The following is a 16,088-nucleotide window of genomic DNA, read 5'->3' as shown; positions in this document are numbered from 1 at the left end:
AGCTTCAATAGCACAGAGGCTGCACTGGGAGAAAACAGGCAGAGGCAGCTTGGATGAAAGCCAAGGACTCGCTCAAAGGCTGAGTAAAAAGCACCCCTGTTTGCACTATCAGGAGGCAGAGAGATAGCCAGAAATCGCCTTGGTTAATGGGCTGTCCTGTAGTAAATTAAACGGGTGGGATTCCAGCTTATTAACAGCATCCTAGGAAAATCATTACCTGCAGGTGCCATTCTGTTCAGAGATATTCCTACAAAAAGGCCCTTAAGTTTTTGAGGGAAGGACCAGGCCATCGAAGGGAAAGGAGTCTCATCATAATTTCACCAATCACATTTTCACCTTCAAAATTATAATCGTGACCATCACCCAAATACACGTATTAGAGGCAGCTGTCTGTCACAGAAATTACCCATATCTTCCTAAATGTAACTCATCGGAGGAACCTCACAGCAGCAGAGCCTTAATGCTGTGCTGTTGCTGCAAACAGCAGCACTGGGAGGGTTTGGCCTCCCGGGCAGCTGTTGCTAATGGAATATGTGCACTGCATCCCCATCTAGCTGCTGAACCACTGCAAAGATAAAAGCTTCATCTTGATAAGTATCTTTTTCAACTCAGCTGAGAAAAGCCCGTGCAAGTTTTGTCCACCCTTCTTAAGATGGCTTCTGATTTCCAAAAATGCCAAGTGACCAAGAGGACCCTGCTGGCCTACGTGGAGCACTTGTAGGTGGCTCTGGTTGAATGGGGGAAAAGAGCAACACCTGGGGAGCAGGGAGGGCTGGCAGTGGTCATAAAATTTGGGTGCTTCGTTAGAGGCCCTTTTCAGTGGAGCATATGAACATACATCTCAACTGTGGTGATTGATGTTAATGGGATTCAAACATGTGCTTAGGTATTGTGATCAGCAGAGCTGATGTGTTCACATGAGAGCCCAAGAGAACTTTTCCTTTTTTCATACACCAGAACCACTTTAAAATCAGTGTGTTTATGCATCTGTGCATAAGGAAGGAGAGTTACCCTTCAAAAATCCACATTTTATCATTAGAATATATCTTAGGTACGGAAGCCAAAAGCCCTTTAGCAGTTCTGATCTCCTTCACACATTTCTTCACTCAGAGAAGCTTATTGTTTTTCTCTTGTTGTCACTAGGCAAAATATATGATGCCAGGTGCTAATAAAAACAAACAAACAAGCTGACGGAGAAAAGGAGAGAAAGACAGCACAGAAATGTTTCTGATTTGGCATGTAACAAATGACCTGGAACCTCTTTTGTGATTATAGCAAACGGCGAGAAGACTGGGAGCGATCAATCTTCGTGCGATTAAAAGAAGGAGGCTACAGGCTGCGGGAGAACATCCTGTTCCATCTGTACGTGAGCACTTCACCCTGTGGAGACGCGCGCCTCAACTCCCCCTACGAAATCACAACCGACTGTAAGGAAAAAATCTTCCCTCTCCTTTTTCTCCTTTGTGCGTCTTTTGTCTTTTTTTGGTGTTTTTTCCTAAGATCAGTTCTTTTTGCTCTCTTTCTTTGCTGGCAGAAAGTGTTTCACTTGAAGGCAAAAACACTACAGGCTTTAGAGTGTGTGTGTGTGTGTGTGTGTGTGTGTGTGTGTGTGCAACTGGTGCTTGGTCCCGTGTGCTGGGGAAGGTGTGCAGGGAAAATCAGAGCTTGGCAAGGCAGCTCCGCACTCCTGGGGCTCTGTGGCTCTGCTGGGGAATACATCCCTTAAGGCCTGCATTTCCTGCTTGCTACATACAACCCTAAAAGTAAATAAGTGTTTTGGAAAGCATCCCCATGATCAAAGAGATCCTTGAAGCCACAGCCAGAGGCTGGACCAGAGGATCAGGGCTCTAACTGAAGATGCATAGACTCTACTCAGGATTCACACAGTACATATGGGTTCAAGGGTTGCATTTACACTAAACCAGGCTGCAACAGCTGGAGTCTGAAGAAGAGCACTAATATGACATGATATATGATATATGATATGATATATGATATATGATATATGATATATGATATATGATATATGATATATGATATATGATATGATACGATATGATACAGCACATCTGTGGTGTTGATCTCTCCAAATATCACCTGCACTTGCAGCAAATAATGGCAAGATCCTTACGGAAAGGATCCTTCCCAAGCCATCCTGCCTATGCCAAATATACTGCATGGTCACTGCATGGCAGATGGGTTAGTTGGAGTCCACCTGGTAAGCCTTCCTTAGAGTCCCTACAACCATACCTATGGCATTCAGGCAAACACATGATTTTCCAGGGATTTCTTCTCTAGAGGTGATCCTGCAAATGAGATAAACAAGTTGGTTCTTGAGCCAGTGTGTGCCACCCACAGACCTGCAGAGCTTGTTGTCCGTGACGACAAATCCCATCTCCACCGCGTGACCCAGCACTCTCACCTCATCACTCCCCAAACATGCACGTCCCTGTCCTTGCCCTGCCATGGCCGAGGCACATCCCTGTTGCTTTCCCACTGCACCAGCTTTATCCTTGCCTAGCCACATGGAATGCCCCCAGCAAGGGACAGGGGACTCCAGAGATCTGTGGCTTGTTACCACATGCCTGTCACCCCATGATCCAACACACAAGGCACAAAGTAGTCTCTTACCTCTGCCCCAGGTACTGCTCCTCATACATGCATTTAACAGTGCTGCAAAGCCCATAGTGCTGGCTGCCAAATGTACACATAATGAGAAATAGTCCTTGCCCTGACTACCTTGAATGTGAAGCAGGCAAGACAAAAGAATGGATGGAGGAGGAAGCATAGACATGGGAATGTAAAATTAATCACCCAAGGTCACACAACGACCTCACTTCCTCACAGGCAAATCCATCAGACGGTAGTTTCACTCCTGTGTGATTTCTTATTTGTATAAGTTATTTATTAATGATTAGGTATTATTCTGTCCAGAATAGAATTTTTTTTCATGTGTGAAAGAGCAGCTTGCTGGGGCGAGAAAGCAGAATGCACCTATTCAGGAAGGAAATGTGGTCCTTGCCTGACATGATTTCTACATTCTGCCAGAAGGGTTTATAAAATGAACAAAAGCAAGTAAGTGCTTAAAACACAAAATCAAATCAACAAATTCCTGATGAATTAACAAAATTAAAAGATACAGCATAATCTTAAATCAAAATTAAAAATAAAAAAGGCACTGCTTATGAATATCAAAAAACAAACAGATCTTTGGCCTTCCACTTTATAGGTGTATCAAGAAGTATCTAAAAAGGCTTTATGTTTGGTTAAAGGTGCTCATGTTTTCCAGAAGGCAGGCTTCCTAGGGCAGCCCTTAGTTGATATCACAATTGGAAGCACCAAAATCTGTAATTATTTTTAAAATGTGGTCCATTCTCAAGAGCAACCGGAGGCTGTCCAGGCTGGGTTCTGCTCTTCTTTGCATGAGAAAGTTGGTGCTTTGGGCAGCTGACAGCCAGTGCTGCCTGTTTATATGCAGCTGAACCCAGCCCTGGAGGTGAACCCTGCTTGACTCATGGATTTCTTCAAAGATCAGACAAATCTTCTAGCTAATGAGCTTCTTTAGATAACAAGATATACAAGCAGCTGTGTTTAAAAATATATAATCACACAGTACCTGACACAGGCAGTAAACAGTAAACTTACCATGAAAATAATTTTCCTGTTGGCTATTACACCAATTATTGTCCCAAGCAGAAGCTGAGGCAGAAAGGTTTGTGTGGCTTAGCCAAGGTTACACAGAGAGTCAGTATCAGGACCTGAAGAGATGCTATACCTGGCTCATAATTCACTCTTTTAACCAGATCTCTCTACCTTTGTCCTGTGCTCTTAAAATAATTTAGCACTGTGTAGAAAGCCATGTTGCCAAAAGCTGTCCTTCAGTGAGATAAGCATTTCCTTTTAGCTCACATTATCTCAGAGACATCTGGGAAGATAAGTATTTTATAATGTTTATCATTCAGATCTTCTCTTTCCTCTTTTTCTTCCTAAAGAAATAACCTTTCTTTCATCCAGTAATGACAAGAAACTCCAGATGAATGCTGCTTCATTTCTTAAACAACAAAGAAACCTCTCCTAGAGCTAGCACAAGCCATCAAACATTACTGATTATTCTCTAAAGATGCATTAACATTTAAAACCGGTGCCTCACCATGTGGTTCCTGGTTTTGAGAAGGAATATGATAAGCCTTTATCAATATAGGGAATGAGTAAAATCCACTTCTCAAATCTCCCTCCAAAAATTTCCTATTATCCACCGTGTCTTTCCAGCACCCTCAGGGAGGCTTCACATTTCCTTCTTAATGAGCTTTGTTCTGGTAAGGGAGGAGGTAAGCTAGCATGCTTTTGAAACCCAGTTTACTTCTTACTGGGTAGAGAAGAGTACCAAGTTTGTGACGTGTGAAAGACTGACAGCTGCAATGCAGAGGAGAGGTCCAGGGAGCCCACATCCATGCCAGCTTCATGCAGGAAAGTAAGAGATATGGGACAAGGAGATAAAATCTCACTTTAATTTGCAGAGATGCCCTTCTTGAATCAGATGTAAGCTGACTTGTTTGTTGATACATCCTTAGGCAGCTCTAAAAGAGAGACAAAACCCAGTTGGACCGGGCTGCTTTGAGCATGGAAGGGTTTTCTAACTTTTTTGGTAGGTCAGGAGGTTGGAAGTGCTTACAGGAAGTGAAGTCAGAGCTTTGGAAGGAGGTACAACCTGCGAGAGTAGGGGAAGAGGCTGAGAGGAGAGGGGCAAGAGCAGCGGAAAGCAGGAGAGGAGACCAGCCAGGTCAGATGATGCCGGAATATGAGACCGGGAAATGTTTCAGATGCTTTTTATGGGTTTGTCCTGGCTCATTCTCTCCAGTCAGTCTCCTTTCCAAGACCCTTTTCATAATTTTCCAAGGTCAGCCTCAAGGTTGTAGCACAGCTATATGGTGAAAAGGCAACATGTTCCCAGTGTCCTCACAACCCTAATTGCTCCTTCACAGACTCAGCTTCTTCCCCTGCTTCAGTTCAGTGCTGCAGGTCAGGGAGCCTGGGACATCTCCCTATGTGGTGCCTTCTCCCTTTGTGTACATCTGAGCAAGGTGTGCCTGGATTTCTGACCTCTTCTAAGGGCAGTATCACAGCATCAATTAACGTGGGTTTCCTGAAGGGCCTAAGGGGGCTGCTGGTTCCCATTATGGCACACGTTCCAGCTCCTGAGGTGGAGCCCTGGGGGCAGCTCACCCTGTAGTATTTGTTGCATATTTTACACTTTCTCCTAAATCTAGGCCAAACCACAGAATAATCAAGCCCCTGATTTGCTAGAGCACCATCCTAGCTAATTTAGTGCTTCTTGACTCATTGGCTTTTTTTTTTTTTTTTTTTAAGTCTCTTGGAAACCAAAATGAATTGCTCGAAAATTTGAGCTAAAGAAATCCTCTACTTCCCCACTCCTCCTTCCCTGGCAGTATTTTACCTCATTGTCCATCTTTTTTCTAGAGATGTGCTCTCTCTTTTTCACTTCATGGATTGACAAAGAGACAAACAGAATCTGCCCCAGGGCTTCTCTCAGTTCTTCTCCCCTGGGCTGCTTTTTTATCTCTTGCTAACATGCTGTATTGCCTTGTGCCATTGCCTCCTTGATAGCCCAGCTCCTGTTTTATCCCACACTTCCTTTAGGTCTGAAACACACCATTGCATCTGCTCCACATGGGGTTTTTCTCCTGCTTGTCTATTAACCTACAGCTGTGCTGAAGCTCTCATGCACACACATTTGACAGAGCTCTCATCTAGGCAGGACCCGCTTGCAGCCACGTGAGCCAGATCATTGCCTTGGTAGGTGATGTGGTCAGGAGATGTGCACTGCAGTTTTCAGAGAGTTGGGGAACTGAAGAGTACCCAGAGAGACACATTTGTGCTCTCTACTTCAAGTGTGCTTTCACTGTGCAGACTTGTGCTTTCCCTGCTTGTGATTCTGGCTGCTGGATTTTACATTCCATTCTCAGAAAAAAACGCTCTGTTAACCCCCAAATCCAGGGGGTGAAGGGGTGCTCTGCTCACACCAGTAACTCAGCACTCCGTGTCCAGATGGGGCTGGCCCAGGTTGCATCATCCCCAAACCAGATCTCTGAAAGTCATATCCTGAGCAGACTGGCTGGAGAAGGCCAGATTCACACAGAGACCCTCTAAGAAGTCTATCTGTCTCCAAGACATGGACCCAAATGATCTCCCAAAATTGTCACAAGAGTCTCAGCCCCAGAGCTCAGCATTCAGTGTCCGGCAGGGAGCTATCAGGATGGAAATACAATGAGGATACTTATGGCAGTCACTGGGCTAGAATCAATCCCCAAACCAATGGGTTTGGTGAACATTTCTGGATGTGCAAGGGCAAGAAATCTCTGCCTTCCTTTTACCAATCCCATGTTTTGTGTAAATGGGCAAATTCTGTTCTTGTGAGTAGATGATAAAAGGGGAAAGCACTTCAAGAAGATCCATCTAAGTAACTCAGTGATCTGAAAAGAAATTAGATATCTGGAACTACAAGAAAATTCAGGTTCTAACAAAGTGATTAACTTTCCCATTACAAAAATTGAGGATAACCATAGGTCATCCCTTGGACTTGGACACTATTTTTTGTTCCCATTGCACAAGTGCTCTCAGGTCTCGCATCTCTCCGTCACGGCTGCTGGCCTTAGGCAGTTTGGGAAACCATCTTGGAAATTCATAGCTATTTGGTGCATGGTGCAGCTTCCTCCTAGGCTGCAAAGTTGATTTTATGCTGATGAATGGCCCATCTGTGGAACTGGGATGAAAGTGCATTATTTTCCTATTTTTCATATGACCGAGCAGAACAATACCTTGGGGGATCCCAGAACAAAATTATCATAGAGAACCATGCCCAGAAGTAACACGGAACTAAAAAATGCATACACCACTGTAGGCTGTAGTGCTGAATACTGCCTCAGGAGAAATAATCCTAGCTCTAGGTGAATTATTGTGGTCAGCCCAGATTGCTTTGTCATATAAAGGATGCTGCAGAAATTGCAGATACAGCAAGAGGCTCTTGCATTATTTCACAGGCTAGGGAATTAGTATTAAAGAAAGTGGAAGGAAATTGTCCTTTCACTTCATTAAGACTGGGCTGGGTCTTATCCAAAAAGTTTGGGTTCAGATATGAGCACAACACTCTTTGCCATCCTCCTTTGAGGTCAAGTTCTGTGGAAGCAATGGCCCTTTCTGCTTGTGCCACTGACCCAGCCTCAATTTACCAAAGTAAACACAGAGGAAATGCAGCGACTTTCTACAGCTAACTAGAAGCTGGTCTGTCAAGGAGCTTGTGTCCCTGCTCAGGACTCTTAGCAGGCATTAGGTTTATATGTAATTGCCCTGTTTTCTAACTCAATCTTCCCAGGCTGCTGAAATGTTGTTTCAGTGTGACTGCTCTCACTCAAGTTAGTTTGGTAGGGAAAGCATGGTCACAGGACAGTTCCCTCTGGTTAAATCTCTCCATCACTTACACACTTCACCTATGGCTGGCAGCAGAGGATGGGATGGGCAGGTGACAACAGAGCCCAGCAAAGGTGACAACAGAGCCCAGCCCAGGTGTGGTGGTCCTCTGTCCCCACAAGCACTGCAGGCCTGAGCAGTGGTCTGATTTAGGTCAGGGCTTTCCAGGTGTGGAGGTGGTGCTGCATGTAGACAGTTCAAAGATTTCTTCCCAGCATCTAAAATAAATCCATGCTGGCACTGTGGGGGAGCTTTCTTCTTTTGGGGAAGGTGGGCAAAGTGATTTCAGGAGAAGAAAGTGTGGCTGAGAGGAATCAGTGGGACCCTGGGACAGGAGGGCCACAGTGAGTATGGGAAAGTTTGAGGGAGAGTGGGTCTGTGATGTTCAGCTATGATGGGGAGTGGGCGAGAGACAGCGACATAAAGCCTGTGAGGGGTGGAGGGACTCTTCAAGATGAGTGAAGCCCCTCTGCTTCTTCCAATGCACAACACCCACACAGGACCTGCAGGCACTGGTTGGAGCCATCTCCGGTGCTGCAAGAAGCTTTTCCTCCCCCAGCCTCTCCTACTCACTCTCTGCTCATCCAAGACTGCAGGGAAGGGAGAGAATGGAAAAAGGGGGAAAGACTCATGTCAGGGGTACTAGAATGGAGATGGTGACTGGCCCAAGCCCTTTGCTGTGAACCCTGAGCTCTTCTGATGCCACCTGAGGGAAAAGCTGCAACAGCAGCAGCTGTTGCATCTCAATGCTCAGATGGACCCATTGCTCAGATGGACCCATTGCTCAGACAGAGCAGCAGTGCCAGAGGGTCTGCAAGTATGTGGTCCACATGTTCCAGAAATCCCATCACTTTTGGTAACCCAAAGGAGAGGTGTGATGCCTTACATGGCCTGTCATGCTAAACCTTTTGCCAATCCCAAAGCTCAGTTCTAGCCCCTAAACCTGCCAGAGAAACCAGTGGTGTCCAGGCTTAGGAGAGCTGTGAAAGCACTCATGGTTTTGTTGTTGGCATTGTCATGCTAGAGCCCAGAATGCACCTTGGGAAGAAGCTCCCATTTTGTTCCACTGGAGTCCTGAAGCTTTCAGTGCAATTAATTAATCAACCTGTAAAAGTTTGCTGTTGCTTTATATTCCATTATTAATCCCCACCAGGCTGGGTGGTTAGGTTCTTAGTGGAGTTTTGCTAAAGCTGACTGGTGAATAACAACTTCACTTCATGGACAATTTCAGGTCTCAGAGTACTGACTGGCTGGAAAGAAACCAAAACCTGTCAGGCAAAATTTAAAAGAAAATAATTGTGTGAAAGTGGGATTGCATCTTATATTTTTCATGTCTCCTGGTCATCAGTAACAAGGGGTAGAAAAACCCTATTTGATTTCCTCCCATGCCTAGTTCAGGGTAATCTTTTTCATTCAAGGCCACTTAGAAAGAAATAAAAACTTGAATCTGTGTCTCCCAAGTCCTGGATCAGTGAATTCCCTATCAGCTGAGCTAGACAGCTCCCTTTCTTAACTCTGTGTTTTAAAACTTTGTCAGAACTGACACATCATGAGAAAACTCTTTGCCTTTGACAATTCATTGAAAATGTCCCAATTCCTTCTCCTTGTGATATTCTTGGCTGTTTTTGCTTATTTGAGTTCTGTTGTTTCAGGGGGAGTTTAAAGTAGAAAATAAGATTTTTAGAAGTATATGTCAGTGCAGTGTGTGTCTATCCAGGAAAAGAGAAAGAATATGCTGAAAACTATGGATTGCTCAGAGCCAGCATTGGCCACAGCTTTGAAAAGCTTTCATGTAAAGCAAAATGTGTTTGCTAGGATTCAGGAAAACAGGCTTCCACAGCTATAATCAGATTCTAATTTTAACAGAATGCTTGAATTGCCGAAGGGCATTGCACTGTATTTATTGATTCTGCTTTGTTATGGGTTTTGCTGCTTTGTAAAACACTGCATTTAGATGCAATGCTCAGATGTGATAAAAAGGCTGCATTAATCAGCAAAAGACCATGCCTGAGAAGTTTTCAGAATAGTAGTAGAAAATTTCACCAAGAAATTGCTCCCTGTCCCCAGATTTGTCCAGCCCAAGGAATAGTGGTGTCTCCAAAGCCCTCTGCAGCAGGGAAAAAGAGACCACATGCTCCTGGACATTCCCCCAGTCCACCCCAACATCCCACAGCCTACTAAAGATACCTAAATAAGGCATGGGGGGTTTTTTGGTGGAAAATATCAAACCATAGTTGGGAAAAATCTCTGTGGGTGAAAACTACACCCACTCAGATCTAATTTACTCTAATTTACCCTTCCACTGAGTGGGAATCACAGGTAAAACTCATAAGCTGAGTTTTAGAAAGCTTATTAGGCAGCTCCAGGTCCAGTTAAGATTTGTGGGAGTTCTGGAAGTCCTTAGACTTCTGGGGAGTTTCTTGGAGTCTTAGGAGAAAAATCTGAAGACATCTGTATGACTAACAAACAATTTAATTCTAACCATGATCCTGCAAGCTGCCTTCTCTAGCCAGTCTTGGGCAACTCACCTCACTCTGATAACTTCTATTTCTATGTCTGTAAAATGGGAATAAAAGGTATCCAGCAATCACAGCTCTGAGAAAGGGTAATTAATGCTCAGAGTAGAATATTAAAATGGAAAACATTGTAGATTCTATGCACTGTTATAAAATTATTCAGAATAATTTGGCAACTAAAATCCACAGATTTTTAAGGCCAACAGGAACCATTTCCTGGTGATCAAGATTTAATTTCTTCAGCCAGAAACCATAGGACTCCAAAGCTCCAGAAGCTGAAGTAGAATATATGTGGTGATGCATCAGGAACCACAGCCTCTCTAGACTCATACTTACTACAGTGTGGCTGAAAATCTGTCGACCTTGTTGACAGATTGCTCTTGTTTCTGTCTCATGGGGTTCATTTTCTGTTTTCATATTTTGCTGACTTCTTTCACAACATTTTCTGTAAACCATCCTTGAAGATTTCAATTTCCCAAAAGCAACAAAATCCCAAAGCCACATGAATAACAGCATGTTTTGTTGATAAAAGAGGGTTATGATGAATAACACATTCTCTTTATGTTTGTGTAAACTTTTTGATTAAAATATGGCAGGGGAGAGAATTGTCACCAAACAGGCGATCAGTGATGTTGATGCAGTTTTCACATAAAGTATATTTAAAAGATAAAGCTTAGCTTTAAGAGAAAACATTTCTCATTAACAAAAAAAAAAAAAAAAAGAAAGATACAATGATGCATGGCTTAGGATGTGGCTCAATAGCTGGTCCTCCCTGGTCTCTGATGGATGCAGCATCTCACTCTCCACATGCAGCCTCCAGCCACTGGCTTTGATCAGCTGCTGACCTGGGAACCAGCAGCATCTCTCCACAAAGATGAGCTGTGCATTGCTGGAGACCAGCTAGTGGCCTCTCTGTCTGGTGACAAGCCTGATGCAGGCCTCAGAGGCAGAAGTCTTCTCACAGAGTTCACAGCACCAGTGCAGCCCTTTGCCAGATCTCTAGACACTGCTCTGTGGGAGCAGCTCCACTTTCAAAACCACGGCGGGACATGTCTGATTTTAGATGAGAGGAGCAATTAGTAATTAAAAATAATAATCTTGAAGTGCTTGAGTTGTACTTTCCTTGATTGCCACATGCACAGAATCTTAATCCCACTGATAAATCTTGTACTTTTGGCCTTCAACATACTAATGCTGTTCTACTCCAGAGCAGGCTGGAGTCCACAGCCTGGGTTTGTAGGTGGCACAAAGGATCTCCCTGACACCTGACCCAGTACTGCTCATTCCTTCTTGCCTGGAACAGTCCTTTATAACTCTCAGAGGAAGCTGTGAATGACCTTGCTGCCAAAAAATTGTTTTAAAGTGAGTTTAAACTAGTTGCTCACATTTTGATCCCAGGCATTCCTTGAAGACAGACATTAGAAAAAAACTGTTTGTAGGCTTTGAGCTGTTTCTCTCAGATTTTTTTTCCTCTCAGGGTATTAAAGCCTGCTGAGATTCCACGCTTACTTAGAAGTTAGTCTGATGGTAAAATGGGTTTCATGTTTTAGAGTGACATTCTCTGCTCTAGCATAGGTTCAATGAAGGTATTTTGGCACCTCTCCCTAGAATGAACTTTCAATACATTCCATATTAACCTACGAAGATAATAAAAACTCATTGTAAAAGTGTTATGTCATCTGAACAGATTAAATTTTTCCCCTCAGTAATCATATATGGAGGCATTTTGATGGACCAAAATTAAAAGTTTTCATTAAAACACTCACTGATAAACGTTAATATGCTGGAATACCATTCTTACACCCTTCCTACAGTTACTGTCTCTAACACCACAATTCAATCCAAAAATAATAATTTAATTAATAGGTACTTAAAGCAGATAAGGAAAAAAAACACAGTCATTTCCTTTCTGTTCTTGTGGATTCAAACTTCAAGTTTTCTCTTCATTGCTTTTTCTGGATTAAATGCCACATATTGATAACCTGGGGATGGGCAAATTGACTTTGCTTTCACACCTTGTCAGTACATCACTAGAAACTATTGTCAGATGAAAAATTAAGGAAGAAGTAGAAAGAGTGAAAATTGTTATTTGAAGATTAATGCAGAGAAGAAAGAAGAATGTGCCAAAGGTAACATCATTTATCAGGTCATGGATTTTGTCAGGTTAGGGACTACTGTCCAAAGACAGTATTTCAGCCAGAAAAGATGCAGGGAGAAGGGAAAAGGTAAAGAAGTTCAATCTCCAGTGTTAATTTCAGTTCCAAAAATTACAGGTGTGCCAGGTTTTGTAACATTGTCAGATAAAGTACATACTCAGCATTCATATTTGTATATAGGGCTTAATGATTCTGTCCAAACCATAGATCTGAACTGAACTCTGCTACAACGTGATGGGGGCCACATGGCTCTGGGAGCAAGCAAATCTCTCCTAGGACTGCTTTCAGATGCAACAGCCCTCGTGGCCTATATTTAAAAGTCATATATTGACTTTTAGGGATTCATCTCAACAGGCTTTTATCCTGTTTAACCTGTACAAGACAGGGGCTTGTGCTCCCTCTTGGGAAGGACGCATCCCTGAAGTCACTGCAGGGGCAGCTCTTAGACCCTTCTTTCCATAAATCCAGACTTCTTTCAGAACACTCCTAAAGTTTCTTGCTTTCCAAAGCTGGCCCATGGCATTTCAGCCTGGCTCTCTGCTGGTCACCAAAGCACAGTGCAGCAGGGATTTATCTGACCAGCCACCCTGCCCAGCAGAGGAGACACATCCAAAGCATTCCCTGTGCTGTGACTCTCACTTCAACACTATTTCACCTTCTGAAATAGTAATATTGTACATTTATTCAGCATCTGGTAGGTGAAAGTACATCTCTTAACAACCATCAAAATACAAAGGCAGTCAGATGTTAACACTCCTCTTTCCACCCCTTTGTCTCACACTGCTCTGAGGAAGCTTTATAAACCATGCTGAGGAGGGGAGGGTCCAGCACTGAAAAAAAATGCAAGATAGGCTGTTTTATTTCTTCTTTCCTGAAGAGAGAACAGCCTCCACTGAAGCAGGGAAACAGAAAATGAACCTCCAAGGCAGTCATGCAAAATTTCAGACAGAATCTTACTCGTGTGATTCTGTTTAATCACTGTCCATTTCCTCTTCACTCTTTAACTAAATCATAAATATGGAGTGGCTTTTTTCATTACCATGTGAGCTAGAACTGGTCCTGGAGAAAATATGAAAATAAGGGGTGAGGCTTGAAATCAGCAGGTTTCACTGATTTTCAATACAAGGCACCTGTCTCTGTACATTTCTAATCCAGTAATTAATCCAGCACCTTTTTATCTTAGGAACTCTCAGGAGTAATTTCCACATCTGAGTGTAGCACACATCATAAACCCACTCCAAATTATTTTTAAATTTGTCCTTTCCAATTCCGGTTTGAATTGACATTTCGTTCTGGTTGAAGTGGCATCCACAGACTCCTTCTCCCCTGCAATTAGTTGAGATTAAGCAGTTGAAGAACCAGCACAGCAAAGATCAGAAATGCTTATAGTCACTGATGTTTTGATCATACTGAACAGCAGAACAGCAGTAGGCTGTAGTTTGTGACTTTAAGATGCATAAATAAATATATTTCTGAGACTGCATTAAAATGATCTGTAGCAGGCTGTTACAGTAAGTGGACCAGGTTTTTTACTGCTGACAAGCAGCTTATGGGCTGAAGTCTGTCTGCAGCTTCAGTGCAAAACTCACAGAGCCTCATCCTTTCCTTTGTTTATATCTTCCTGTGCTACTTAATGAAATGCTAAAAAAGAACTCAGTGTGTTCCAGTCGCAGATTTGGATTTATTTAATCATTGGCAATCTGAAAGCATTCAGAGCTTTGGGTTATTAGTATTTTATATAAATGCCACAGATGATCTTTTGCAGCATGTGCCCCAACTACCCCAGCAATGTGAGCAGCCTGAGACAGGCAGCATGGCACGAGGTTTGAGTCACACCCTATTCATTGAATTTAATAGCAGCTGAGCAGCTGAAACTCCTTATCAGAGCTGTGGGAGTGTGTCCTGGGGTGAGTGTACACTGGCCACAGATGCCTGAATCCTATCAGCCAATGCCAGCTGCACTGTGGGCAGGGCGCAGGAACAGGGAGCAAAGCTGGACACATGGCTGAGTCAATATGAGCATTCAGAGACTGAGACTATCAGTGCACTTGCACACACTTCCTAAGTGCTTTTAGAAACTTTCAGTTTCTGTTCAGTTTCTGGTACTTGCAGTCCAGGGTTGAGATGCTGTGAGAACAACCAGATGTGGATTACTTTGGCCTTTGTGCTTCCTTTGGTCCTGAGAAGATCAGACAGACAAATGACAAATGAAAGAAACAGACCCCCCCAAACTCGCAGAAGTCAATTGGATCCCTCTCCCCAAAAACTGTTGGTCTGTGCTTTAAATTCCCCAGCTGCTCAACAGCTGTTTGCAATCCTGCTGCTGTTTTTTCCCCTGAATTCACTCCTTATCTCTGTCAGCATATTATGGGATGCTTTGCCCCTCACTGAGGTAACATTTATGTAGTGAAATCAAAGCCACATAAATGATGGGCTGCTCATCTTACACTGCAGTCACTAAAATTCTCTAGCAGCTACATGTCTCTTTGCATGTATGGGAAATGTGGGTGTATCAACACGCTGAATTGCCTGAAAAAGAGAGTCATCTAGGAGATCAAGGCACTTAGAGGGGAGGCTCAGAGCAGGAGCTGGGAAAGAGAGGAAAATCTGGAGAGATGGGAAACAGGAAAATTGTAACAAGAGAAAATATTTTTCTTCAAAGTTGGAGAAGGAAACAGTAAAAAATCATTTTATCCTGAGGGATTTCCAGCAGGCGGACTCTTGTGGTAGATCTTTCCTGGAAGGATAGCATCTGTTTTTTATAAATAGTTGTTGAGCAGTACCTTTAAATTAATTTGCATAAGAAGGAAGCATCATTATCTTCATTATACCTGTGGGAAAGCTCAAGAAAAGAGAACTGATTTGCTTAAAGTCAAACTTTCCACCAGCTGAAACAGCAACAGCCTCTTGAGTCACCCTTCACTGCTTCCCTGGCAGAGATCTCGCTCTGCCATGCCATCATTTCTCAGTATGTGCAGACAAAGGCAAAGTGGTTTTGGTAGACATTTCTCACTGTTGTTCAGCTAGATGTGTTTGCTAAGCAGAAGTGATCACTTTCTACTTTTGTTGTTGAAATGTCATGGTACCTTTCCCATGACTCTGTGGTTTGATAGTAAAAAATGCTGCTCACCTCTGTTTCATGGTTTTAAAAAATGTTTCCTTGCAGAGTACCAAGAAAAATATGGACCAGTTCCCAGATAGCTAATACTGTCCAAAGAGCATCCTCTGAATGATACTGCACTTAGCATCCCAGACAAGAGGGATGTACAAGGGATCAGCACACACAGTCATGGAAATGGTTTCCTGACAGTGTTGGCACAACCAGTAAATTTGAGAGCAGAGGGATCTGAGACATTTATGAGACTCTGGCATTTCTGCTTATTGAATTTTTTTATTTCTTCATTGGCTGTTCCCAGTTTCTCCCACAGCTCAAGTTTGAAAAGCCACAGTACTCCAAGTCTGGTGGTTACTGCAGTGTCTTGATTTGTGAGGTGCTGACAACTGGGAACAAGGTCCCCCCACATCCCCTGCTGCTGGGACGTGGCTGCTGGAGGGGATAGCAGTGCAACAACCACTCCTTGCCAAACTCAGATCCTGTTGCAGCAATACTGTAACAGTATTTGCAAACAGTATTTTGGATATGATGGAGACTGAGTTTGGGTGGAAACCAGTTTTGGTCATGACCAAGCAATCCATTTGATACCTGGTCCAGCCCACTGCTGGCACATACACACCCATCTTAAATTCTAAAAAAGCAGGAATGGAGAGAAGATGCAATGATTTCTGGGGGCCCAGCTGCCCCTGTGCTAGCAGGTCACAGCTGACTTTGCTGTTCTACATCTCTTTGCTGCCTCTGCTAATCCAAATAGGCTGAAGTGATTTACATTTCCACTCCCTTTTTGCAAACCACCCACTGGCAGCAGCCAGTCAA

At 43.3% G+C, this 16,088-nt stretch overlaps 1 protein-coding gene across 1 annotated transcript in view; it reads left to right on the top strand.

The window, feature by feature from the left end:
* ADARB2 (adenosine deaminase RNA specific B2 (inactive)) overlaps positions 1 to 16,088 on the top strand; it is a 304,888-nt gene that overhangs the window by 267,916 nt on the left and 20,884 nt on the right. The window contains exon 6 of the mRNA XM_069005730.1: positions 1,276 to 1,427. Coding sequence (XP_068861831.1) covers positions 1,276 to 1,427 — 152 coding nt within the window. The remainder of the gene's footprint in view (positions 1 to 1,275; positions 1,428 to 16,088) is intronic.

Source organism: Aphelocoma coerulescens, chromosome 2 (genome assembly GCF_041296385.1).
Source record: "Aphelocoma coerulescens isolate FSJ_1873_10779 chromosome 2, UR_Acoe_1.0, whole genome shotgun sequence".
Classification (NCBI taxonomy): domain Eukaryota; kingdom Metazoa; phylum Chordata; class Aves; order Passeriformes; family Corvidae; genus Aphelocoma; species Aphelocoma coerulescens.
Note: the sequence above shows the minus strand (reverse complement) of the source record. Positions and strands in the feature narration are given on the sequence as shown.